Source organism: Melanostigma gelatinosum (genome assembly GCF_949748355.1).
Source record: "Melanostigma gelatinosum genome assembly, chromosome: 6".
Lineage (NCBI taxonomy): Eukaryota > Metazoa > Chordata > Actinopteri > Perciformes > Zoarcidae > Melanostigma > Melanostigma gelatinosum.
Window position 1 is genome coordinate 6979444 of NC_136639.1, and position 26224 is coordinate 7005667.

General features: G+C 39.6%; 5 protein-coding genes across 5 annotated transcripts; 2 read left to right on the forward strand and 3 right to left on the reverse strand.

Moving 5' to 3' along the window:
• Positions 1-276: 276 nt before the first annotated feature.
• Positions 277-5564, reverse strand: cenatac (centrosomal AT-AC splicing factor). Its single transcript, XM_079270599.1, has 11 exons — positions 5336-5564; positions 4903-5069; positions 4527-4625; positions 4389-4455; positions 4150-4212; positions 3701-3768; positions 3459-3573; positions 3319-3346; positions 2808-2903; positions 2466-2598; positions 277-2032 (listed from the first exon to the last, which is right to left on the reverse strand). The coding sequence occupies exons 1-11, from the start codon at positions 5450-5452 to the stop codon at positions 1909-1911; spliced, it is 1077 nt and encodes a 358-aa protein (XP_079126725.1). The 5' UTR covers positions 5453-5564; the 3' UTR covers positions 277-1908.
• Positions 5565-5659: 95 nt separating this feature from the next.
• LOC306778876 (uncharacterized protein) lies at positions 5660-7816 on the forward strand. Its single transcript, XM_079270600.1, has 2 exons — positions 5660-5899; positions 6270-7816. The coding sequence occupies exons 1-2, from the start codon at positions 5734-5736 to the stop codon at positions 7076-7078; spliced, it is 975 nt and encodes a 324-aa protein (XP_079126726.1). The 5' UTR covers positions 5660-5733; the 3' UTR covers positions 7079-7816.
• Positions 7817-9085: 1269 nt separating this feature from the next.
• LOC306778871 (uncharacterized protein) lies at positions 9086-11253 on the forward strand. The gene is made up of 2 exons (XM_079270595.1): positions 9086-9308; positions 9459-11253. The coding sequence occupies exons 1-2, from the start codon at positions 9137-9139 to the stop codon at positions 10574-10576; spliced, it is 1290 nt and encodes a 429-aa protein (XP_079126721.1). The 5' UTR covers positions 9086-9136; the 3' UTR covers positions 10577-11253.
• Positions 11254-16823: 5570 nt separating this feature from the next.
• Positions 16824-18745, reverse strand: LOC306778874 (uncharacterized protein). Its single transcript, XM_079270598.1, has 2 exons — positions 18515-18745; positions 16824-18409 (listed from the first exon to the last, which is right to left on the reverse strand). The coding sequence occupies exons 1-2, from the start codon at positions 18717-18719 to the stop codon at positions 17451-17453; spliced, it is 1164 nt and encodes a 387-aa protein (XP_079126724.1). The 5' UTR covers positions 18720-18745; the 3' UTR covers positions 16824-17450.
• Positions 18746-23744: 4999 nt separating this feature from the next.
• On the reverse strand, positions 23745-25606 carry LOC306778873 (uncharacterized protein). The gene is made up of 2 exons (XM_079270597.1): positions 25377-25606; positions 23745-25239 (listed from the first exon to the last, which is right to left on the reverse strand). Exons 1-2 carry the CDS (start codon positions 25546-25548, stop codon positions 24152-24154), a joined length of 1260 nt encoding a protein of 419 aa, XP_079126723.1. The 5' UTR covers positions 25549-25606; the 3' UTR covers positions 23745-24151.
• Positions 25607-26224: the final 618 nt, after the last annotated feature.

Genomic DNA, 26224 nt, shown 5'->3' on the forward strand with positions numbered 1-26224 from the left:
ATGCAGATATATTCAAAAGTGCTGCTCCGTGATTGGATTATGAAATAATTCAAGAAACGCCCAGTACACGTGCTTTTTTCTAACCTCCCATTCTTTAGTGCAAAGGGTGACTGTTGTTCTGGAGCTCCGACTGTCAAAATATCCTAATATTTTACAGAAAAATACAACCATGATCTGATGTCAAAGCAAATACTTTATACAGTCATACAGCACTGACATCAACATCTGGTAATTACGGTTTATTGCGTACAGATGGTAACCCCATTTATTTTCAGTTCGTAGTGAATCAGCCATAGCCGCGTTGTCACATAGCTAAGAATAGATCGGCGACACGTTGTATACCCAGATTGCCTTGCAGCTGCACAGAGCTCCACGCCCATCTACCCAGAGCACACTGGGGCCTGATTATACCTTACCACGGCGACGAGGAGGTCTTAACTGATGAGAGAAAGGCCGATTGTGAGCTCAGGAGTGGAATATGTACTACATTCACTGCTCTTGGCCACCTCGCTCTTTGTGCTGATGTTCCTCTGTTGCGATACAAAACGCTGTGCAAACAGTAATAGTCATCGCAAAAGGACCTCTGTGTATTTGTTATTCTTGATCGCTTATTCTGCATTATAAAAGTAATTCATTCATGGATCAATTTAAGAGAGTAGTAGAGCATGCATGCAGCCCAAAGTTGGATTTGAAGGTAAGGCTTAATATGGCCACTGCCCAATGTAACATGGGTGAAATTATGAGGTGGCACTTCAAATTAGCTTGAGACGTCAAGTTAAACGAATATTTTACCCAACAAGAAATGGCCTGAGGAGTGTCAGCGTCCCTACACACCACTGACACTCACTTCTTTATTTATATAATGAAGGATTGGAAAACAGGTGGAGCTATCTATTTTTAGAGAGCACTGCTCCTACAACGCTGATTCTATTGACACAAAATAAGTTTTATTAACGCTGTCCTGTCACATCTTGTCTCAAAGTGGCAAACATTTGCATACTCTGACATGATCTGAAAGGGGAAATGAAAGCGCTTCATTTGGTTGTACAAGTTCTCTGCAAAACTAAAACACAAGCACTACACAATAACTGCTGCTCTAATGATGTGTAGTGCAATTTAGGATTGTTTGCAGAGTAGCATTGATAGGTCAGAATTTGGGGCAGAGACCAAACTAAAAACACTTATTCAATGATGCCATCTTTCTTTGCCCCATACGGACGAATATCCTTCAAATGGTAAAAACAGTAAATGTATTATCAAAGTTGTGATCTAAATGTTGGCCTCAACAGCCTGCCTTCTTGTAAAGTGTTATCACACAGCCTCTGTTACTCCAGGGGCTGGCGCCCCCTGCTGTTCGCTTGGCAGAACAGTCATGTTATCGTCTCAAAAAGCTGTAGTCAAACTAGTAACTTACTGATCATAATAAACAAATACTGAATCATAAAAATCTCTCTCTCTCTCTGTCTGTCTGTCGTACCTTTGATTGGAGTCACTGATTTAAAGCTGATTAAACGGAGCACGTCAGTGACCAACTGAGAGTGAACACCAATTTGGTTTAAATCTTTGAGTGTGGAGTGAGTGTACACATTTAAATTGATAAATGATCTGTCGTGAAGTTGGACCATGCATTTTTTATACAAAATGCAATTAAGAAATACATCCAAGCATCAATGCCTGACACACTAAGTTAATATCTATACTGCATACTTTCCCAATTATGTTATACATAAGGTTACATACAATGTGCCATTAGCAAACACTACTGTTTGGTTAGGAACTACAGTAGGGTGTCTAGTCAGCCTGGGCATTTCTACAGAGTGCAACTCCTCAGAAACAGTACAAAATCTCATTTACATCTTGTAAACTATATACATCCCTTCATTCAGTTCTCACACAACAAAATCAGTTTTAAGTGCTGTCAGAATTTGTCAGCTGTTCAGTCGTTTTGGCTTTCTTTGCCCCCTCTGTGCCGTGATCCTTCTTCTTCCTCCTCCGTCTGTTCGTCTGTCCTTCCTCCTGTCTGAATTGGTGTCTGTTTGAAAGAAGTCTCATTTGAATGTAAATACCAGTTAAGTTTATCTACTGAGCTGGAAAATGACCATTATGGGACTTTTTAACATTTAGCCAGGGACACCAGATGAAAATGAGCCTTTACAGATCATAAACCGCCGTCACTTTTGTCATTTTGAATTAACTATCGTACCCCATGTTGCTGCAATATATTTATATGCACACTGATGATCACCTACCAAAGTGGCTGGTAGTTACTCGACAAATATATTTTACATTCTAAGAATAACAGGTTGACCCATCTCCGCTCGCAAATGAGTCATGTATTCGGACACAGGGTATCAAACCTAAACTTAAGACGTATATGTGTGTAAAAAGGGACGGAGTGAGAGGAGTCTTGCTTTCTAATCGTTGCAAATTAGTCGCAGGTGTAGTGTAGTGTGTCGAGATCTCACCTGGACTGCCAGCGCCGGCCACTGTTCCACACTCGACCAAAGGAGGGAAGCCAGTTGGCGTCTGTGTGTGAGCTGTGATCAAAGTTGGCGCCCACTCTGTTCGGTGGAAGTTTCTTCAGCTTCTCTTGCTCCTCTGCCAAAGCATACGAGGCCATTTGAATTATACTCCAATACTTAATAAAGTTTTATTGATTTGTCCTTTAATGTACATACACAACCAATAATACATAATTGCTCATAGAAACCATCATCAAGGCTCGAACATTTATTTGAGCAAACTGCTCAGCTGACAGCCAATTTAAATAACACACTTAGAAATGTGTGCGCGTGTGTGATTCCTACTCTGTTTGAGGAATTCTTGGAGCGATGGACCGATCTCTGGATGTGCTGCAGAGGTTCCCTCCAGAGGATCCTGCTGGAGCCAAGGAGGCAAGGCACCTACGACACACAATGGCTTTATGCTTATTCTTCATCAAATCGCACGCAACAGGTGAACAGAGCTCAGAACTGTTAGAGACACAAGCTGAGATATTTCTATAAACACTAAATATACATCCAACAAACCCAACAAAACCAGACGAGAGACTGATCTGGAAAACAGATGGAATGAACTTTTAGAGCTAAACTTCATTCAATTTAGTAAATATTTAGTCTATATCAATGCGCAAGAAAATAAAGAGTTGAAATAAATACAAAATAAAAGTACTAACATATTTATATTTATATATAAATATGTATACATAATAATAGTTATATCACCCAACTCATATACATTTCCTGTTGATTTGTCAACCCCCCCACCCCTGTATTCTGCAGATACTTCACCATTAAATGAATCCATGCATCACTGTACCTGTATGTACATTTCCAGTGTTTGAATCCTGTAACAGAGAAACCAAGTGATTAACTGAGGTGATTGCATTTGTGTGAAAAAAAACAAAAACAATTCATTATTTAACTTGAACACTTTCGCAATGAGAGCTGTCCGTCTACCTGGTGGCCTATGAAAGTCAGGCCATGTCCTGCTGCGGCCCGCGGTGCTTTGACCATTGACTCGACAAAGCTGCTCCCGGCCTGACGGTCAGACCCCTGAGGCGTAAACTGAGAGCTGTTCCCGAGACAACAAGATGAGTTCCAAAACAACAAAAGCAATCTCAAGTGCTATCGATGATGATACGACGCAAAAAAAAAGAGGAAAAAAAAGGACAAAATGTCATAGGTGGACACAGTGTTACCTGACAGCATCCTCAGCAGACACGTCTGTGCCGTTGGGTCCGTTGAACAATTCCGGCTCTGCGTCACGCTGATATTGATTCAGGAAAAGCCAACAGTGGTTCACAGAGGAAGTCGGAGCACCAATCATGCTTCATCTCAGCTTTTATCATCACAACCCTCACACACTACTTTGGCCACAATGTTAACATCAACTCGGAAATAAAAAGCTTTTTAGGATTTATACTATAACCTGATGAGGAAAGTTTCTCTCTCTCTAAACCACCAAATAAGATTTTCACCGGCCACAATGTTAAGAGTTAAACAGGAACCCCAGAGGATCATTGGTTAACTAGCTTGGTAGTTACAGTAATTTAGCCATTTCCTATCATTGATGTTACTCAAAATCATTTCATCATAACAACAACAGTCACAGTGATGGATACTGCCACTGCATCCTTGGAAAACAAACCTCTAAAAGAGACTGAAAGACCTCCTGACGATGCTTTTCCTGGGACCGGATTTTATCAGCTTGCTGCAGCCATGAAAAGAACAACAAGACAAACAACTGATTACTACAGGCAGATTTCCAGTCTGGTTAAAAAAAAAAAAAACACTCCTTTAGATATTTTTTTTTATCCGTAGCATGAGAGTAAACTCTTAGTCTTACTAAGTTACCGGTAAAGTGATAATCGAGTGATTTTGCATTACCTGTTTTAAGAATTCATCCTCTTCCTCCACAAACGATTCCAATGCTTTCTCCACCTCAGCTTTAAACCTAAACAAAAACAAACACTTAACCTTGCAAAAAATCTTTACTAAAATAGATTTGTGGTGCACTAAGCCTACCTCTCAGTTTCCTCCTCTGTGATGATGACTTTGTCTCTAAACTTGGGGTCTGCCTTATTCTCCCACCAGAACTTGTGAGTATTCTTCCTGTGTTCTGGGCTAAAATCAAGAAAATGCGTTCATCACAAATACTCATTAAGTCTCAAGTCAAACTTTTTTTTTAAATAAATATGGCAGCCAATATAAATGAGTAAATGTCTTGCTGAGCTTTCCCACTTTGAACATTTGTGGGATACATGTGCAGTCACAATAACAAACAACTTATATAGCGCTTCCGTTTGCTGAGGATACTATTTAAACCCCTGGGTGCCCTGTGAAGCAGGGCATCAGTGAGAAATAAATTAAACTAAATAAAAGTAATTTAAACAAAACGTACGTGGCCATGTGTTCCAACAAGCCTCCATACAGCACAGTCATGTTCCCGTCTGTCACATTTCTTTCAACATCACGCCCACAGCAGTAGCACCAGAATGTCTTATTCTGCTGGGTGCAATCAAACTTCTCTACTTGAGGTTTTTTAAGTGTTCGGCGAGCTTCTTTCACCTAGGACACAATGGATGAAACGAATACAGTAAACATACATGTTACAGTAACTAAAATTGATGTTGTTCGCTAGCAGAAGCTATGAACCATGAAAACCAAAAGCTAGGAATCGGTGTTAGTCCAACGTTAGCTTCAGGGCTAACGTTAGCACGTTATTAATAAGTCAAGTGCAGCAAGGTGGAAGATAAATGAGCACGAATACTCAAATTGTTATAGCTTTATATCCTTAGGAATAAACTCACAATAACCTAACTAACGTTACTTACCTTTTCTAAGAATTTAAGGAGAACCACTCTAAGTCTGCTTTGGTGGTTTTTCCCGAAGTTATGTCCCTTCCCGGTGAATGTTGTTTGCTTGCATACAGCACAATAATATGCACCCATTTAGACTGTTTGTAAAAAAAACTAAAATATGCTTAATCTGAAATGATGCTTCATTCCAAATCCATCTACAGCGGCAAAACTAAAAAGCACTTCTAACTTGCTACAGGAAGTAATGCCGTCTCAAATGCCCCCCCCCCCCCCCGGAAGCAGACCGGATGTGGTACTATTGTTAAACTGTTCCGACTCTCAGGCTAATGAATCATTTGAGAAAGTGTTTATCGGTGTGTTTGGTCTACGCTGCGTTCCAGCAAGAATTATCTGAATAGTTTATTTGATTAGAAATGTCTACAATCCAATGTTTGAGGAAGTTTGTCGTCGAGCGACTGACTGCTGCTGCTGAAGAAATATTCGTAGTTTTTGAAAAAACTATAGTGGAGTATGAGGAAGAGATCGATCGTCAGCGCGGACTGCTGGATAACGTTTGGAAACCCCCGTCACTCGAGAAAGGTGTGTAACATTGAAACTTAATTGTTTTAATAACACAAAACAGGAGTAATACATGCATATACTTCCAGTTTTAATAATTTGCAGATATAAAGGCATACTAGTAGATAGGTCTGTAAATCCTCAATGAATTAAAATCAAAACTTCTCTATTGGTTCAGACATTACATTACATTTATTTAGCTGACGCTTTTATCCAACGTGACTTAGAATAAGTGCACTAGACCATGTGGGTACCATCCGGAAAAGTGCAAGTATATATTTTATTATTTTTGTTTTCTGGGCCAAAGTGCAGTCTGAACAAATTCGTTTTCATAATGGTTTCAACTTTTTACATTACATTAGTAATCTACTTATGTCATTTATTTCTATAGAGTTTCCACAACCAAATATCTGTAAGGAGGAGGAGGTTCTCACGGACCAGCAGCTCTGTATTCAGGAGAGGAACTCCAGTCTGGACCAAGAGGACCCAGATCCTCCACAGATCAAAGAGGAACAGGAGGAACCCTGCACCAGTCAGGAGGGAGAGCAGCTGAAGCAGGAGACTGAGACCTTCATGTTGACTCCTACTTATGAAAACAGTGACCATGGTGAAGCTCAGACTCTGTACTTGAATCCTGATGACACTCTAAATGTAGCAGAAAAACAGTCGGCAGTCACCATAATTAACCAGTCTGTGGTATCAGAACCAAACTGCTACATGCAGATCCTCCAACGTAACTCTCACGTAGCTCATCCGGAAGGAGGCAAGCATGGAGACAAAATAAGAAATAACTGTAATAAGCACACAGGTAAAAAGTCTTTAAAATGTGACACGTGTGGGAAAGATTTTAACTGCATGTCCAAATTGCAGAGACACCAGAGCGTCCATACAGGTGAGAAGCCGTATTATTGCAGCATCTGTGGAAAAAGATTCAAGCAGGCATCCATGTTGCACACTCATGTAAGAGTCCACACAGCTGAGAAGCCATATACTTGCAAAACATGTGGGAAAGGTTTCAGGTGGACTAATTGCTTAACACTCCACATGAGAACTCACTCGGGTCAGAAACCATACACTTGTAAAACATGTGGGAGAGATTTTCGATCGAGTAGTAACTTGAAAGACCACATGAAAACTCACACAGGAGAAAAGCTACATCACTGCAGCACAGAGGTTTCAGGTGTAGTCAAACCCATATAGGAGAGAACGTGTTTACCTATGAAACATATTGAACAGGTTGTTTCAGTTCAGCATAAAGCTGATAACTGAAGAATAGAGATAACTACACCCTTTTCCAATAGGTATGTCTTTGTGTTAACATTGAAGTATGTTGGAGCAACAGCATTTGTCAGAACAATCACAGTCTTCGATATCAGCGGAAGGAAGCTCATGCTAATGTTCATGAAACCAGCTTTGATCATATGCTTTTATTGGATACATGTACAGTAACTACTATGAGCATTTACCAAATGTCATAAACATCCAGTTTTCACAAGTCTACCATCTTGTGTTTTTGTCAGTAAATGTACAGTTTTAATTATTTATAAAACAGAAAATATAGATAGATAGATATGTACTTTATTCATCCCCAGGGGGAAATTTGTATGTTACAGCAGCAAGACATACCAAGTACCGTAAGCAAAGTAACAAATATGAGTAAAGTGGAGCTAGACGCCTCAGACATCTCTACAGAGTCTCCAGACACAGGGATTGACTGTTCTGCCTTTGATCTGTACATCCTGACCACTGATTAGATATGCTGACGTCTTCATTTTACAACATTGCAGCAGCTGCCCACACTTGCAACTTAGTGTAGAAATCATCTTATTGGGCACCTCCTATTTTTGTACAAACCGTCAGTTTAAAGACTCCAGGAAAAATGCTTCAGAATTGAGGGTGTCGATGTACTTGTTACCACACTCTCTGTATCAAATGTGTTACCGGACTCTATTCTCTTTGAAAAGTAAACTTCTGCCCAAGACATCGAGTCTCCCGTTGCTTCTTCAGATTCCATTCGGTCTGTTCACACAATTTCACCTAAACTAAGGATCAACTAGAAATGCAGAGCCAGAACCAAAGAAAGACATCACAAAAGTCACAGTAACAATGTATGTCAGATTCACTAGAATATGTGCACAGTTAAAAACGTATGTGGGATAAAGTTCAGGTGTAAGAGTGACTTGAAAGTCCACATGAGAACCCACACAGGTGTAAAGCTGTATAACTGCAACGCATGTGGGGAAGGAGACTGTCGGATGCTAGACTTGAAAAAGCACAGAAGAATTACAAGTGAGAAGCAGTGCACCTGCAAAACCCGGGACCACAGTGGTGTGGGGACCTGAAAGTCTTTCTCACTATCCCACACTAGAGAGAAGAGTATTCCATGTGTCTCATTTGACAAGGCATTTAAGATGCATACAGGCAAGTAGCTTTGCACTCGCAAACCCGAGAGAGGACTCAGTTGTTATGGTTTATGGGATGGAGCTGTTCCCAGATGACATTGGGCGAAGGCAGGGACCCGTACACCCGGGACAGATCGAGAGACTAGACAGATAACCCTTCATGCTCAGTCACACTAACGCACACCCTTACCCTGAAAACATTCACTGAATTACTTGCAACGTACTATAATTTAGACACACCCAGGAATCCACCCAGGGGAGGACATCTTATGCCTGAAATCCACATTAAGAACTCATAGAACAACAAGAACATACAGGTTAAACACATTCTTTCAAACGGGTGCAGATGAGCATGACTGACAATAAAGAGTGGGTTCAGCAGCAGCAGAAGTATTTGGATCCAGGACAGCTACGGAACTAAACATTGTAGTACAACAACGTAAACATATTCCATTTAGAATGTGTTCAGAGGTTACAAAATAGACTATTAAATATTCATATAATACAGAACGGTTTCCCGTTTGCTGTTAAACTACAACATTTAGGCCCTGTTCAAAATTGAGACTCCATTCCAAGTATTTTACACATTGTCCAGTAATTTTAGCTTTCACGTTTTGATCGGACATTAACTTCAGTGAGATGACAGATGTCAACACAGATGATACTGGAACAACTCGTTACAGCCATGGCTAATGCTAAAAACATTTTCTTTAAAAGGGCCAACAATTACAAGCGGAACGATTGTTCACGCATTCGTTCCACTGCCGGAACTTGACAGTGTAACATCCAGCGGAACTAAACAATACATGCGCGTAGTCGTTGCGCAGCTAATTATATCATTTGTAATTAAACAACAATGTCTTCAGTTGAGTATTTCAGAGAGTTTGTCAACGAGCGACTATCTGCTGCTGCTGAAGAAATATTCGGAGTTTTTGTGAAAAATATCGTTGCGTACGAGGACGAGATCGAGCGTCAGCGCAGACTGTTGGATATCGTCTGGAAACCTGACATTAAGTTATACAGGATAGGTTTGTTAAATTGAAATGGTCCTTCAAAAGACAAATGAACGTGACTCATATATGATCCTGGTGGTTTAAATAGAAACGTATTTATTTATTCAGAAGTACATTTTTCTATCATCACAGTCTTATCCTATTTCTTTTGTTCTCTCCCTCCAGAGCTCCCACAGCAACATGTCTGTAAGGAGGAGGAGGTTCTCTCTGACCAGCAGCTCTGTATTCAGGAGAGGAACTCCAGTCTGGACCAAGAGGACCCAGATCCTCCACAGATCAAAGAGGAACAGGAGGAACCCTGCACCAGTCAGGAGGGAGAGCAGCTTGAGCTGAAGCAGGAGACTGAGACCTTCATGTTGACTCCTATTGATGAGGAAAGAAACCCCAGTGAAGATGAATTTCTGTACTTGTGTACTGATGAAACCCAGAGTCTGGTACAGGAAACATCTCTGGGCTACATTTCAGTTGAAAGCGCTGTAGTACCGGAACCAAACAATGACCACCAGCTCCTCTCACACAACTCTCATGAAGCTGAAAGCCAAGATCAGAAAGGAGGCAAACGTGAAGACTCTGAATCAACAAAAAATGGAGGGCCTAAACAAATGCATCACAAAAGCAACAGTCAAAGTAATAATGTGCGCAACCCCACTATGTCAACAATTAACTGTAATACAAGCACAGGTAAAGAGTTCTTGCAATGCGACACATGTGGAAAACATTTTAAGTATAAGTCAACACTGAAGAGACACCTGAGCACCCACACAGGTGAGAAGCCACATTCGTGTAACACGTGTGGAAAAAGATTTAGTCGGACATCAACGTTAAACTCTCATATGAGAACACACACAGGTGAGAGACCATATTCTTGCCTCACCTGTGGGAAGGTATTCAGTCAGATGTCAACATTGAATGGACATGTAAAAATACACACGGGTGAGAAACCGTTTTCATGCAAAACATGTGGTAAAGTCTTCAGTCGGTCATCACTTTTGAGTTCTCATTTTAGAATCCATACCGGTGAGAAACCGCATTCTTGCAAAACCTGTGGGAAAAAATTCAATCGGAAATCATTATTGATCAGTCACATAAGAAGCCACACAGGTGAGAAACCGTATTCTTGCAACACATGTGGGAAAAGTTTCAGTTGGACGACACTATTGAAGGCTCATTCAAGAGTCCACACGGGTGAGAAACCGTATTCTTGCAAATCATGTGGGGAAAAATTTAGTTGGACATCACAACTGAAGACTCACAAAAGAGTCCATACAGGTGAGAAGTCATAACGGCAACATCTGTGGGGAAATATAGTTTGAATTGAAAAAGGCATAAAAGAAAGGCTTCTATTTAAACCCACACAAACAAAGAGCCACATTAATGCAGAACATGAGGGAAAAGTCATTCCTGATAAAACAATCAATAAACAGGACAAACCATCAATTCCGCCTGAGTGTTCTCTTAGTAAAATCAATACACTTTTGCAATGGCATAATTTGTATAACTATGTAGAACATTTCACATGAAAAAAGGGGGTCACAACAATTATTTTAGTTAAGTAATACATTAACAGCAACGGCATCATTTTTTTTTAATTTCCTTCATGGTATAGTATAACTGATATTGCTGTTAGTAGCAGTATGCATTGTGATTGTTCTATTTGATATACGGTGACTTGTGGAAAATTTTTAAAAAGAATATATGTGAATGTCATATAAGTTTATATGATAACATGTATCTGTTTGGTATTGTGAAAGGCCTACGTCGTTCACACTCGGCATGCATTATGTGAACAGGCTCTTGTTGTCTAATATGAGGACCTTGTAGATATGTGTGATTATATTCTGTATGATGTGAGATATAAAGCTGTGTGAATGTCCTGTTACTTAAAGATGTTGATATGACTGTTTCTATGCATGTTGTACCAAGATCTTTTCTGGCCAGATTTGTGTTGTAATACATGTATATATTCAAGTAAGTAGAACTGGGACTCATTGAGTTATTACTATATAATTATCTATGTTAAGCTTGACCTGAAGCACAAGTTTGTGTCAACACAAGATGCAATGGTACGTACTTTGTAAGGGCAGCTCTATGTGTTAAAAAGAAAAGAGTTAACTATTTGTCTGGGTTTACATTTTATGGATATCATGCTGGAGGTCCTAAAGCTAAAGGACTATTTGGTAATTGTTGGGGTTTGAACAAAGAGAAAGACCGGCCCGCCCCATGTGCTGTGTCGTCCTTCGGCAAGGCAGGGCCAAAAAAGACAGCTGATGCAGGTTATAATCAAAACAAAAGATATGTAATAACTACAGAAGCTAAACAGTTGCAAACTGAACACACTATTACTAACAAAATGTACATATATATATACACACAATGAAAGTGAGGCTCCGTCCGCACCACACGACAGACTGGTATGTCTGCCCCATGTTACCGAGGACGTCTGAGTCTCTTTGGGGATTCACATCTCCTTTTTCCCCCAAAGTCTCTGAAAAGTCTCACATTACATATCGATCAGCTCAATCTGATTGGCTGAAACCAAATAAGCCCCTCCTGGGCCGATGACCCATTGTTACGCTTAAAACGTGTAAGTGGAAAAATGTATTTACTCAAGTATTAAAGTTAACATTATGTGAGGGGTTTAAGTTTTAAAGCGCTCCTAATTATGGATATGTTGTGATACAGTGTATTTACGTGTAAGAGTTTGAACCAAGTAGTGTGTTTGAGTGTCTGTGATCAGGTTTGAGGAATGTGCTGGAGGGGGTTGTGTGACATGACATTCAGGTAATTAAGCAAAAATGTTATTTAAAGTGTGAAAGGCGAACGTACCTGTGCACAATAGGTCTGTGTTACTGAAGTTATAATGAGCAAATAGCATTTTTGTTGCAATAGTCAAGTTGGACCTATTTCATTTTGGTTCACATACTGATATCTAAACAAGGAATACTATTTAATAAGCTCACTACAAGTTATTGTATGTAAGAAAAATCTTAATCAACAAAGTAACTTAAGTTACTTCCTCAAGTAAATAAAGTGAACTTTATTTCCATATGACTACTTTTTCTTTCCTTGTCAGTCACACGCATCTGCAGCCTTGATGAACACCATTTCATAAAATGTTTAGACTTCAGAGTGATTCTGGTCGTCTTAAATGGACGGGAAGTGTATAAAAATAGCAAAAAGAAGGCACATTCACGACATCTCGTATCCTATAAAAAAGTGCGTCATTCACTCTCAAATATAAATCTGACCTCTTGCAAAGATGTGCAAGTGGATTCATAGAACTATCAAATATTACAAGCTGTACATCGATTTTAAGACCATATTAAACTTTAAACTAAAAGTGATCCCAACATACATAAATAGACATTTGGCAAAACCCACAACCATTGAAAGCCCCGACTGTAAACTCACACGCTGTACTGTACATGAAGGGAAACTTTACAATAAGATATTGCCACATCATACATGCAGTTACAGAGTTCCTCTTTGATCTGTGGAGGATCTGGGTCCTCTTGGTCCAGAGTTCCTCTCCTGAATACAGAGCTGCTGGTCAGAGAGAACCTCCTCCTCCTTACAGACATGTTGCTGTGGGAGCTCTGGATGGACAGAGAGCAACATAAATAGGATAAGACTGTGATGTTAGAAAAATGTGTATTTAAACCATGAGGATCCTTTATTCATTTACAGGTCATATTGCCCTGTTGTTGTTGTTTTACCATATACGTTTTACTCACCTAGCCTGTTTAACTTTATTCACGTCACGTGAAGCGACGTCTGTTTCTGATGACGGAGGATCAGCTGATCACAGCTGGATCAGCTGTCAGTCGGCTTTAACAGCTGGAGAGACTTTTGATAAGTGTGTGACTGTCATACATGATCACTGTACTTAATAGTAACTAATAATACTAATAACTAATAAAGACGCACAGTGATCACTACTGTAGAGGTGTTTCTCTCTGTAGTCTGTTAACAAACGGTGTCCTGTGTTCTGTTTATAAGCACAGGATCCATTTCTACCGGCGGAATGCGATCGTCTTATTTATGAATTATTTGCGTCTGTACGTTTTGAAATTCAGATTGTGACGTCGATATTAAATAACCCAGAATACGATTTGCTTCTCTCAAATGATACAACTCATCAAACCCGACAATCAGGAATGAACAGCTTCACGTGACTGAATGAAATGGTGATAAATGATGTAAAAAGTGTTTCGTCTCTCCCTCTATATATATATATATATATATATATATATATATATATATATATATATATATATATATATATATAAATAAGTGTTTCGTCTCTCCAGTTCCCTCTGACTTTTATTGTTTCCATAATAGAAGTTCTGATCATGAAAACACAAATCTTTCTAACAAATGAAGAAAGTTGTTTGTGGTCCTTTTGTTGTTCCGACTACAATGAATCTGGTACTGTTACATCAACACCGTATGCAACTTTATTAGAATACATACATGAGATCAAATAACAGCAGATGTAGAACAACATCGACAATTTGTGTGTTTGTCATCTCTAAAGTCCCCTAAAACAAAACATATATCAAGTTGAACCAATTGCAAAAAAAAGCAACATATCAACATGTAAAATAAAATGGCATGCTGCAAACAGAAAAGACAATACTAGTTGACAGGATGACAACACAGGTCACCCAACACCACTAGAGTCAACAACCCACTCATATAATCCATTCTTGCAACAATGTGTAGGAGGCTTCATATAGAACTGTCAAACACTACTTGAGGTACATGCATCTTGAGTTCTTGTTGAATATTACACTAAGTGAACCGACACACCTCGTGAATTGACATTCATCGCAACCAACAAGATCACACCATTAACAGCAACCACTGTGAAAGTAACACGTTTCCTTGCTTTAGATTACAATTGTTGAAATAAAACACTGTTTGCTAACAGAAATGTCAGTAATATAGTTGAATAAAGGGATACTTTTGATGAAGATATGGTCATCTCAACATTATTTAAAACATTTTACATTGTTACAGAGATGTAGTTATTGCAAAAGTGTATTTCATTCAGTTAGTGAACACGTCTCCACGGGAGTCGATGGTTTCTTCTGTTTGTTGATCCTCGGGGGTTTAAATACAAGGCTCTTGGTCAAATACAAGGCTACTCGCCTGTCGTCTTCGTCCCTTATCTGACACATTAAAATACTTTTTCCTGCAGATTTTGCAAAGTTACAGCTTTAAACCGTTGTGGGGTCTTCTCATGTGTACTGCCATGTCACCACTAAGTCTGAACGTTTTCCCACATAAGAGGCAAGTAAATGGCTTCTCACCGGTGTGGATTCTCATGTGGACTGTCAAGTCACCATTACGTCTGAAATCTTTGCCACATATTTTGCAAGAATGTGGTTTCTCACCTGTATGGATTCTTATATGAGAGTTCAGTGATGATTTCTGACTGAATCTATTACCACACGTTTTGCAAGAATACGGTTTCTCACCCGAGTGAGTTCTCAGGTGAATGATCAAGCTTGACGGACAGATAAATTCCTTTTTACACGCGTCACATTTAAAAGTCTTACATGAATGAGGCCATTCACCTGTGTGTACTATCAGATGCCTCTGCAAATGTGACTGATACTCAAACCGTTTGTTACACATGGCACATTGGAGAGTCTTTTTACCCGTGTGAGTATTACTGTCACTCTTTGATGTAGTCGGGTCAGATTGACTGAGACTCTTCCTTTTGCAACGTCTTTTCTGAACTTTCGGCTCTGCATGTTTAGTTGATCCAGAGTCTCCCTTCTTGGCTCGTTTGTGATCTTGGCTCTCAGCTGTATGAGAGTTGTTGGAGAGGAGCTGGTGGTCACTTTCTGGTCCTGATACCACAGAGCTTATAACGGGTAAGTTGATAGTGTCATCAGGGTTGAGGTTTGGAGTCTGAGCTTCAGTCTGGTCACTTTCCTCATGAATAGGAGTCAACATGAAGGTCTCAGTCTCCTGCTTCAGCTCAAGCTGCTCTCCCTCCTGACTGGTGCAGGGTTCCTCCTGTTCCTCTTTGATCTGTGGAGGATCTGGGTCCTCTTGGTCCAGACTGGAGTTCCTCTCCTGAATACAGAGCTGCTGGTCAGAGAGAACCTCCTCCTCCTTACAGACATGTTGCTGTGGGAGCTCTGGAGGGACAGAGAGCAACATGAATAGGATACGACTGTGATGATGAAGGAAAAGTCCAGATATGCAAGCATTTCAACAATTGTGAATACTTTGTGTTGTTAAAACAACAAGCTGTACTCACCTATCCTGGGTAACTGTATTACAGGTTTCCAAACGATATCCAACAGTCTGCTCTGACGGTCGATCTCGTCCTCGTACTCAACGATCGCATTTTTAAAAACTCTGAATATTTCTTCAGCAGCAGCAGATAGTCGCTCGTTGACAAACTCTCTTAAATAGTCAACTGACGACATTGTTGCTGAGTTAAAAACCACTGCAACTGAAATGTCACATCTCAGCTCATACCATTCATCCACAGAGCTGAAAACAATCGCAGATGTGTCGTTTACCTCCTTGTTTTCCTTCTTCTTCTGTTTCCTCACTGGGATTGTATTGAGTCCGCTATACTGTATTGCTGCCCCCTGCTGGAACTAGTCAGGTACTACGCCCTCTTCTTTCTTTCTATTATACATCATATTTATCCTTTTTATGAGGCCAGTGCGTCTCTCAAAAAAGTCAAACATCCATCTCGCTCCTCTGCTTTTCCCTTCATGCTCTACAACACTTATTACTGATATTTCTGTCAATCCCGTTTTGCTTATTTCAGTTAACATCACTTTTCTTTCTTCCCCTAAACAAACTGGGACTGTCCGGAGGGACAGATAATCACAGAGCAGTAACTTGGTGCTTTAATACTTGGTGCATGTGCCTTCAAAATAATTCTTATGTAAAAACATTCTTAACCGTAAAAGTATAAATGAAGTTCTGTATAGTTCCTCATGTGACCTAATATGTTCCTCTCTGTGGACGTCTGATTTAAAATATGTGGAGTTTATGACTATAACTTCTCTATGCAACCATCTCCTGTGTGCTCAGAAACTGACACATTTTTCATAGAGTACTATAATAACAAAAAACTACCACATTTACAAACCAGCAGTGACTAATATGTACATTTGAATGATAATGTAATCTAGATTATGTGTTATTCTGGCTACTTAAATAGTAATGTAATCCAACCTGCATGTGCTATTTCGTGTGTGACTTGAGGGGTTGTTGATAGCGCTTCCACAACATAACCGAGAGCAGCCAGTTCAATACTCTCGTCCATAAACTACCATTTGAACTGAAATATGATCCTGAACGTAACTTTTCTCTTTAAGATGGCAATGTTATCCATTTCGTGGAGCTCTGATGGATATCCTTGTAATTCATTCTCAGCTAAAGGAACATAAGATAACGTTGAAGTAATTTTCCAGTAGACACAAGATTTTCCAGGACATTTTATTTTCAATGACTGGGAAAGTGGTCAACTTTTTCAGATATTTTCAGGTGTTCAAGGACGTGTGGAAACCCTGATTGTGGATACAGTATGTCTGCTTAGAATCTCATTTGTATGCTCTCTATCATTTCTATCTCTGCTACTGAATGTTGAAAGAGCTTTACCATGTTGCAGACGAAAAAAGAGAAAAGACTAGTTGACAAGAAGGCAACATAAAGTGACCCAACACCACAAGAGAGAGAGAGACTTCCTCAGATTCAACAGAGTTCACAATCAACTCATATAGCTGGGCTGCTGTATAAACATTGTAAAAAGATAATAATTCAACAGGTCAAACATTTGTAAGAACTACGCACTCATTGTGCAACAAAGATGAGGGAGATCTTTTTACAGAAGTATTGTTTCTGACAAAAACAAGTAATATGAAGGAAAAAAAACAAGATTAGTTCAACAAAACTTGATGGCATTGTTCATAATCTCCTACTTCATTACAATAACAACACGTGACCTCTTTTCAATTGGAAAAAAACATGTTTGATCATGAACCACGAGAACTGAATTGTCTCCCACACGTTCACTGCAGAGGTGACTGCTTCTCACCAGTGGGCTCTTCTCATGTGGACCAAGCAGCCACTGGGCCTATACCTACGCCTCGTGGAATCTGCTTCGTTTGTTTGTCGTCATGTTTTGTGAGAAAGTGCCTTCTCACCTGTGTGGATTATTTTATGTGTGTTCAATGATAATGACTTACTGAATCTCTTCCCACAGACGTTGCAAGAAAATGCCTTCTCGCCGGTGTGGATTCTCGTGTGGACTCTCAAGTTACCATCAAGTCTGAAAGCTCTGCCGCATATCTTACAAGAAAACGGTTTCTCACCTGTGTGGATTGTTAGATGAGAGTTCAGTGCTGATTTGTGACTGAATCTATTCCCACACGTTCTGCAACAAAATGGTTTCTCACCCGAGTGAGTTCTCAGGTGAATGATCAAGCTTGACGGGTAGATAAATTCTTTTTCACATGTGTGACATTTTAAAGTGTTACACGAATCAGACCTTTCCCCCGTGTGTACGGTCAGATGCCTCTGCAATTGTGACTGATACTTAAAAGCTTTGTCACACGTGTCACAATGAATAAGCGTCTTACCCGTGTGAGTATTACTGTCACTCTTTGACGGAGTCGGGTCAGATTGACTCTTTGTGAGATTTTTCCTTTTGCAACGTCTTTTCTTAACTTTCGGCTCTGCATGTTTAGTTGATCCAGAGTCTCTCTTCTTGGCTCGTTTGTGATCTTGGCTCTCAGCTGTATGAGAGTTGTTGGAGAGGAGCTGGTGGTCACTTTCTGGTCCTGATACCACAGAGCTTATAACGGGTAAGTCGATAGTGTCATCAGGGTTGAGGTTTGGAGTCTCATCTTCACTGTGGTCACTGTCCTCATAAGTAAGAGTCAAGGCGAAGGTCTCAGTCTCCTGCTTCAGCTCAAGCTGCTCTCCCTCCTGACTGGTGCAGAGTTCCTCCTGTTCCTCTTTGATCTGTGGAGGATCTGGGTCCTCTTGGTCCAGACTGGAGTTCCTCTCCTGAATACAGAGCTGCTGGTCAGAGAGAACCTCCTCCTCCTTACAGACATGTTGCTGTGGGAGCTCTGGAGGGACAGAGAGCAACATGAATAGGAGACGACTGTGATGGTGAAGGGAAAATGGGGACATACGAGCATTTAAACAATGAATATCTTATTTGTTGTACAAACCTATCCTGTCTAACTGTATTACAGGTTTCCAAGCGATATCCAACATTCTGCGCTGACGGTCGATCACTTCCTCGTACTCAACGATCGCATTTTTAAAAACGCCAAATATTTCTTCAGCAGCAGCAGATAGTCGGTCGTTGACAAACTCTCTCAAATACTCAACTGAAGACATTGTGTCTTCGTTACATATCTCAGTTAATACCATACATCCATAGAGCTAAAAACAATAGCGGTTGTGTTGTTTACCGCCTTGTTTTTCTTCTTCTATGTCTTTACCGGCTTTTACGGAGTCCGCTATACAGTATTGATGCCCCCTGCTGGAACTAGACAGTTACTACGCCCTCTTCTTTCTTTCTATTATACATCATATTTATCCTTTTTATGAGGCCAGTGCGTCTCTCAAAAAAGTCAAACATCCAGCTCGCTCCTCTGCCTTTCCCTTCATGCTCTACAACACGTATTACTGATATTTATGTCAATCCTGTTTTGCTTATTGTTGGAATGCTGTTAAGCATTCCAACTGTTGTTATCCTGTTTCTTTATTGTTGGAATGCTGTTAAGCATTCCAACTGTTGTTATCCTGTTTCTTTATTGTTGGAATGCTGTTAAGCATTCCAACTATTGTTATCCTGTTTCTTTATTCCTCTATTTCTTCCGTCCCCCCCTGTTTTTCGTCGCAACGCTTCTTCTTCTCATTTTTTAAGCTACAGAAACCGTTCAACTATCAAAATGTTCAGCTCCTTCAGCTCATCTCTGCTATGACTTTTTCTATTTCTAACCTTTAAACTTTTTGAATTATTAAGCTTTTAGCAACTTTATTTTTGAATGGGATCTCCCCCACACCCCATTTCAAAATAAAAGCTAAATGAAACAAAAGAATGTCATCACGCCGATTTGTTCGCTTCCTTGTGTATACTCATGCAACAAGAATGTAGTTTGTTAAAAACGTTTTAGGCGTTTTACTTTCTGGTAAAAATCCATTGTCTTCTTGTACAGGGAGGGATCCAGTGGATGCCAACTTCCTGGCTCGCCTAAAAGTGTGTCATCTTTTTGGGAACCACACCTTTTGTTATTCTCAAAAAACAATCGTAGCATTGTATCAATGACACACAGACCAGGTAAACATAATTGCAATGCCAGGCAACATCTTGGATTTAACATTGTGGCCTGTAAAGGATGACAATCTGGACTTTAAACACCTGTCGTGTGTGCATTAGGCTGATACAACTGCATCCACCTTACTGTTAGGCTCTATACTCAAAAATATAATATTCCTTTATTTGTAAGCAACTAGCAGAGGCCATTAGATAGTCTGCTCTGCAGTTCTGTATGCTGAATTCTCCTAGTGCTCGTATAATTGTAATCTGTTGTCTGTATCAGCATCCATTCTGTGTAAATGATGAGAAAATCAATACTAAGAAACTGCACTTCCCTGCCATGTGTCTACTAATTGAAAAAGCAGCAAAACAACGTCTGATGAAAATCAATCCAAAGGGTTAAGGTTTAAAAGTTGTAGTTTGCAACAAATGCAATGATGATAAAACTGTATTTTTGTGTGGATCGGCTGAGCTTCTGTTTCTGAGATTAAACGAGTAGAAAGCAGCTTTCAAAACTGTCCCTGACTACTGCTGGTTTTCTGTCCTTCCACTCACTTAATTACCGTTAATTACAGTTAATTGCAGTTGTTTGGGTTCACCTTGGGATCACCTTGTGTACATCACTCCCTGATGAGAACCAGCAGGACTCCCGACTCCCGATTATTGAATCCGATAGTGACTCATACCAGTTCAAACACTTTCTGTGCACTTTTAAAATCGACAGAGACAAAATTGTTTTGTATTTGGAAAGATAATGCATAGTTTTTTTGACAGGTGGCATTTTAAAAAACAACAAATTCAATGGTTAGTAAACCTTATTAACAGAATAAGTAGTGTGTCAGCGGAGTGATACCTGTATGATTGAATTTGACACACATCGTTGAGCAATATATCAGATATTAAAGCAATATATCGATCAATTAAGTATAGAAGAGAGAGCTCTGACTCGCACTGTTTAATAAAAAAAAGACTAACACTGCACAAGCTGTTGAGACACAGTCAAATCTTCTATCAAGTTCCTGCAACCCATTTTAAAATACAAAAGTCAGACAAGACGTCGTGTTCTGTGACATTGCACAGCTTACTGAACCTGGGGTGCGACAATCACTTTGCAGAGATCTTCTGAATCATGTGAGACGAAGCAGGGTAAAAGCCCTTCGTGGCTTCATGCACTTTCAGTTCCCTTGTCTCAAAGTCAGTGTTTTTGTTTTCATCTATTTTTGGTTACATGAAATAAAATCTTTGGTTAATACAAGCTTAAGAAATGCTACCCTTTTTTTCTATGATATAAAATAAATACCCTTCTCATGAATTTTGAAGCCTCTTGAGTCTTAAAGATGCGGTTTCTGTCAAGTGGCTAAATGAAACAAAGGAATGTCATCACGCCGACTAGTTCGCTTCCTTGTGTATACTCATGCAACAAGAATGTAGTTTGTTAAAAACGTTTTAGGCGTTTTACTTTCTGGTAAAAATCCATTGTCTTCTTGTGCAGGGAGGGATCCAGTGAATGCCAACTTCCTGGCTCGCCTAAAAGTGTGTCATCTTTTTGGGAACCACACCTTTTGTTATTCTCAAAAAACAATCGTAGCATTGTATCAATGACACACAGACCAGGTAAACATAATTGCAATGCCAGGCAACATCTTGGATTTAACATTGTGGCCTGTAAAGGATGACAATCTGGACTTTAAACACCTGTCGTGTGTGCATTAGGCTGATACAACTGCATCCACCTTACTGTTAGGCTCTATACTCAAAAATATAATATTCCTTTATTTGTAAGCAAATAGCAGAGGCCATTAGATAGTCTGCTCTGCAGTTCTGTATGCTGAATTCTCCTAGTGCTCGTATAATTGTTGGAATGCTGTTAAGCCGTTAATTGAGAGGAAAACCAACGTTCTGCTCCATAGAGACCAGGGGTGTCACGGATCACAAACCTCACGGTTCGGTTCGGATCACGGTTCAGGAGTCACGGTTCGTATCATTTTTCGGGTCAACAAAGAAAAGGGGAGGAAACAAATATAACTTTGCTTTCCATTTATTAATGAAAGAACTTCAAGAACACTTAAAGCAAAGAACTTTGGGCGATAGTCTTACATGAAAACAAAAATATTGAAGATGTTCAATTTGAAACAAAATGAAATAAATAAATAAAAATAATACATTCAAGAATTCTGTTAAGTTTAAGTGCAACATGAGGTATGTTGATACCCTTAAATGCTTCTAAGCTGCTCCGTTCACGTGAACACACTACTGCTTTATATCTGTTCACTGACACTCTGCATTGATATTCGGGGACTTGTTACTTGAAAAGGAACAGCAGCAGTAGAACTTTATTACACACTATGATGATTACACTGTAAAAAAAAAAAAAATTACTCGATTGATCCGCGGTTCACGAGTGATCCGAACCGTGAGGCCTGATCCGAACGGATCACGGATCGATCCGTGACACCACTAATAGAGACCAATGTTAAATTTTGCTTCAAAAACATCTTCCACAGAACACGGTACCCCATTTCTAGATCGCCAGTTAAGCCACATTTTTTACACTACAGACACATTTTTACAGGATCTGTTCTTCAACTCATCCTCCCTCTCAATTATTAATATCGGAGCAATAGGAGCTACGGTTATGGGAGTTTTGATGATTTGTTTGAGAGGTGTTTCCCTGTTTTATCTCCATGAAATGGCTTCAGGCACACAGGTGTTCGCGATTGAGCCAATTAGTGATGTTGATAAACACAGACTTACAGACACATGCGCACATATACTCCTCTCTCTCTCCCTCTCTCTCTCTGTGTCTCTCTCTCATACAGTCATTCAGGTCTTAGGGATCTTTAGAGGTCTTTCCCCCCTCCTCCACCCACCCCCCCCCCCCCACACACACACACCCCATTTGAAAATAAAAGCCCCAGAGAGTGAATTCTAACTGAACTGCTTGTGATGAAGCCTGTCATTTAATAACTTCTGTTTATGTGTGTGTCAAACATTATGATTATGTCTCCTCTCCCCCTCCCTCCCCCACCCAGCCCCACCCTTTCAAAATAAAAGCCTCATGGATTAACTGTATTTAAACATTGTACTCAAAATTAGGATTTTTTGTTGAAAAAATGAATGCTCTTACTAATACTGCGACAACTACTACGACTGCTAATATTTCTAGTATTACTACTACTACTACTACTACTTCAACTTTTGCTGTTGCTACTATTACTACTATTACTACTACTGCTACTGCTATTACTGCTACCATAAATATTATTACTACCACTACTGCTATTACTACCACTACCACTACTATTGATACCACAACTGCTAATACTGCTATCCCTGCTACTACCAGTACTAATACTACTACAGCTATTAGTACGACTGCTGATACTACTACTTCTACTACTTCTTCTAATTACAAATACTTCGACGACAACTTCTACTACTTCTGCTACTACAAATATCACTACTGCTACAACTAGTACTTATTCAAATGCTACTCATACTTATACTGCGAATAATACTTCCACTACTACTGGAATTCTTTTAAGCTACAGGAACCGTTAGAATATCAAAATGTTCAGCTCTTTCAGGAGAGGGGTGATATAACTTCATATTTGTAATCTTTCAACTTTTTGAATTATTCAGCTTTTTGCAATTTTTTTAAAAATTGGATATCTATTTTCAGCAATGTTTTTGAGATTAATTTCAGCTTTCAGCATTCCAACGCATTTTCAGCAGGAAATGCATTTTCTAGTTTAAGTTAACATCACTTCTCTTTCTTCCCCTAAACCAAACTGGGACCGTCCGGGGTGTCTCTGAAATAAGGGCCTACATTTGAAAGGGTCACATTGGAAAAACATTTCACCTGCGTGAGTATTTCTGTTGGTTCCAGCTCTTCATACTTGCCTTCTTTCTGATTTTGGCTCTCATCAAATTTTAAACACTGATATTTTAACAAGGCATCATATCAAATAAGCTAACTAGGATTTTTTTGTAATATCAATCACCAAAATAACTATAGCTGTGAAGGTAATGTAATAGACATAAAAGTACACATCAAATGTAATCAAGTATAAGCAAAACAACATGTAAAAAAAACATACTTGTGTATTTATTTATTTGTTTTTCGCTGTGCATTTACAGTTGATCCTGAGTTTCCATGGTTGCCTCTGTTTCATGTTAAAATAGCTGGTTGATAGTGTAGGTTTTACAATAAAATACATTGACATTAATTAAAAACATTCACAATCACACAGCACAGGGTCTGCAATTTGTCACCTTATAAAACATATCATGTTGAATCAATCACAAATTACATAACAATATGGAATACTTTTTTTTGTGTATATACAAGTGGCGAGCAGGATGAAAACATAAGTGGCCCAACATCACTCGAGTGTTTATTCAGTAATAAGTCAATGATATTGAAACACTTTCCCAGAAATGCTTAATTCATGTGGCTCCTCACTTACATGGGGGCCTGTTTGCACTCTTTGCAATTCAAAGACGCTGCAGAATCTTTCCCCAAAAGGTGTCATCGTTATTATGACTTCTCGCCAGTGTGGACTCTTTTATTGTGGGCCAGCAAGCCAGTATCATATCTGAAATGTGTTCCACATATTTTGCAAGAAAATGGCTTCTCACCTGTATGAATTCTCATATGGGCCTTCAGTTGTGATCCCCGACTGAATCCTTTCCCGCATGTGTTGCAAGAATGCGGCCTTTCACCCGTGTGGATTGTAATGTGGGCCCTCAAGGTCTGAACGAGTCTGAAATCTCGCCCACATATTTTGCAAGAAAACAGCTTCTCGCCCGTGTGGATGCTTACATGAGTTGTTAACAATGATTTATTACTGAACATTTTCCCACAGATGTTGCAAGAATACGGCTTCTCGCCTGTGTGGACGCTTACGTGACCGTTCAATGATGATGTCTTAATTAATATATTGTCACAGGTCTTGAAAGTATGCCTCCGTGGTTTGCCATCCGAGTGACATTTCATGTGGATTTTGAAGCTTCTACGCCATTTAAAACCTTTCCCGCATGTTTTGCAAGAAAACGGCTTCTCCCCTGTGTGGATTCTCTGATGAGCATGCAATGATGCTGTCCGAGTGAACCTTTTCCCACACGTGTCGCAAGTAAATGGCTTTTCACCTGTGTGTATCATCATGTGTCTCTGCAACTTTGACTTAAACTGAAAAGCCTTCTCACACGAGTCACATTGAAAAAATCTTGAGTTTCTCTTTCTGGCTCGTTTGTGATCTTGGCTCTCAGCTGTATGAGAGTTGTTGGAGAGGAGCTGGTGGTCACTTTCTGGTCCTGATACCACAGAGCTTATAACAGGTAAGTTGATGGTGTCATCAGGATTGAGGTTTGGAGTCTCTTGGTCTCTTGTTGGTTCTGGTTCAGTGTAGTTACTTTCCTCATAAGTAGGAGTCAACATGAAGGTCTCAGTCTCCTGCTTCAGCTCAAGCTGCTCTCCCTCCTGACTGGTGCAGGGTTCCTCCTGTTCCTCTTTGATCTGTGGAGGATCTGGGTCCTCTTGGTCCAGACTGGAGTTCCTCTCCTGAATACAGAGCTGCTGGTCAGAGAGAACCTCCTCCTCCTTACAGACATGTTGCTGTGGGAGCTCTGGAGGGACAGAGAACAAAGGAAATAGGATACGACTGTGATGACAGAAAAACGAACCCCTGAGCAGAGACATAAACATGAATCCTTCTTGAGTAATAATAATAATAATAATTAAAGACCATTACATGTTTACTCACCTATCCTGTGCAACTTTATCTCCGGTTTCCAAACGATATTCAACAGTCTGCTCTGACGGTCGATCTCTTCCTCGTACTCAACAATAGTTTTTTCAAAAATTCCGAATATTTCTTCAGCAGCAGCAGATAGTCGCTCGTTGACAAACTCTCTCAAATACTGAACTGACAACATTGTTATTTAAGTACAAGTGAAACAAGTATCTGCACCAGGGTTTCAACGGAGTCCTTTATTAACTAGTTACACACGCGTAAACAGTTCACGCTGCTGGCTCTTGCGTTATTTACTTCCGCCGGATGTCACACTGTTAAAGCTCCGACAGTCGAAGTGCGCGACCTTTTTCTTCCGCTTTGAACTGTTGGCATTTTATTCACAACTCGTCCATTTAACATCAGTGGGAATGATGGACATCTACCTCGCTTCAATTCACAATGAAATGTGGTACTTTTCAATGAAAGCTGAGTTTTTGTTTCCTCGAAGTTAGTACAAAAATAAATATGCAATATGATTATTTTAGTAAAAATAACAAGCATTTTGAACAGTGTATTCAAAATGTTAGTTCGGTAAAAGTAAGTAATTATTAGGCTATTAACAAAATATACTTTAAGAAACTAACGTTGAATTAATCATTATTTAGAATGGCCCAAGTCAGGGCTATAATTACATACTATCTTATTTGTATCACTGTCCATTTCAAGAAAACCCCCAAAAGTTATATTATCACACAAAACCGGATTTCAATAAATGCAATTATTGGTTTGTTGCTTAAACCTCAAAGTTTACTGAGCACCTACACTTAATTGGGCTAAAAGCTATACAGCAGGGGTATTCAGTTAGACAGAATTTCCTC

Coding starts and splice junctions, on each gene's coding strand:
- cenatac (XM_079270599.1), bottom strand. CDS start 5,452: ATGGGTGCATATTATTGTGCTGTATGCAAGCAAACAACATTCACCGGG. Junction 4,213..4,388: donor AGGATGAATTCTTAAAACAG/GTAATGCAAAAT, acceptor TCATGGCTGCAG/CAAGCTGATAAAATCCGGTC. Junction 3,574..3,700: donor TCTGCTGAGGATGCTGTCAG/GTAACACTGTGT, acceptor TCTCGGGAACAG/CTCTCAGTTTACGCCTCAGG.
- LOC306778876 (XM_079270600.1), top strand. CDS start 5,734: ATGTCTACAATCCAATGTTTGAGGAAGTTTGTCGTCGAGCGACTGACT. Junction 5,900..6,269: donor ACCCCCGTCACTCGAGAAAG/GTGTGTAACATT, acceptor TTATTTCTATAG/AGTTTCCACAACCAAATATC.
- LOC306778871 (XM_079270595.1), top strand. CDS start 9,137: ATGTCTTCAGTTGAGTATTTCAGAGAGTTTGTCAACGAGCGACTATCT. Junction 9,309..9,458: donor CATTAAGTTATACAGGATAG/GTTTGTTAAATT, acceptor CTCTCCCTCCAG/AGCTCCCACAGCAACATGTC.
- LOC306778874 (XM_079270598.1), bottom strand. CDS start 18,719: ATGGTATTAACTGAGATATGTAACGAAGACACAATGTCTTCAGTTGAG. Junction 18,410..18,514: donor AATACAGTTAGACAGGATAG/GTTTGTACAACA, acceptor CTGTCCCTCCAG/AGCTCCCACAGCAACATGTC.
- LOC306778873 (XM_079270597.1), bottom strand. CDS start 25,548: ATGTTGTCAGTTCAGTATTTGAGAGAGTTTGTCAACGAGCGACTATCT. Junction 25,240..25,376: donor GATAAAGTTGCACAGGATAG/GTGAGTAAACAT, acceptor CTGTCCCTCCAG/AGCTCCCACAGCAACATGTC.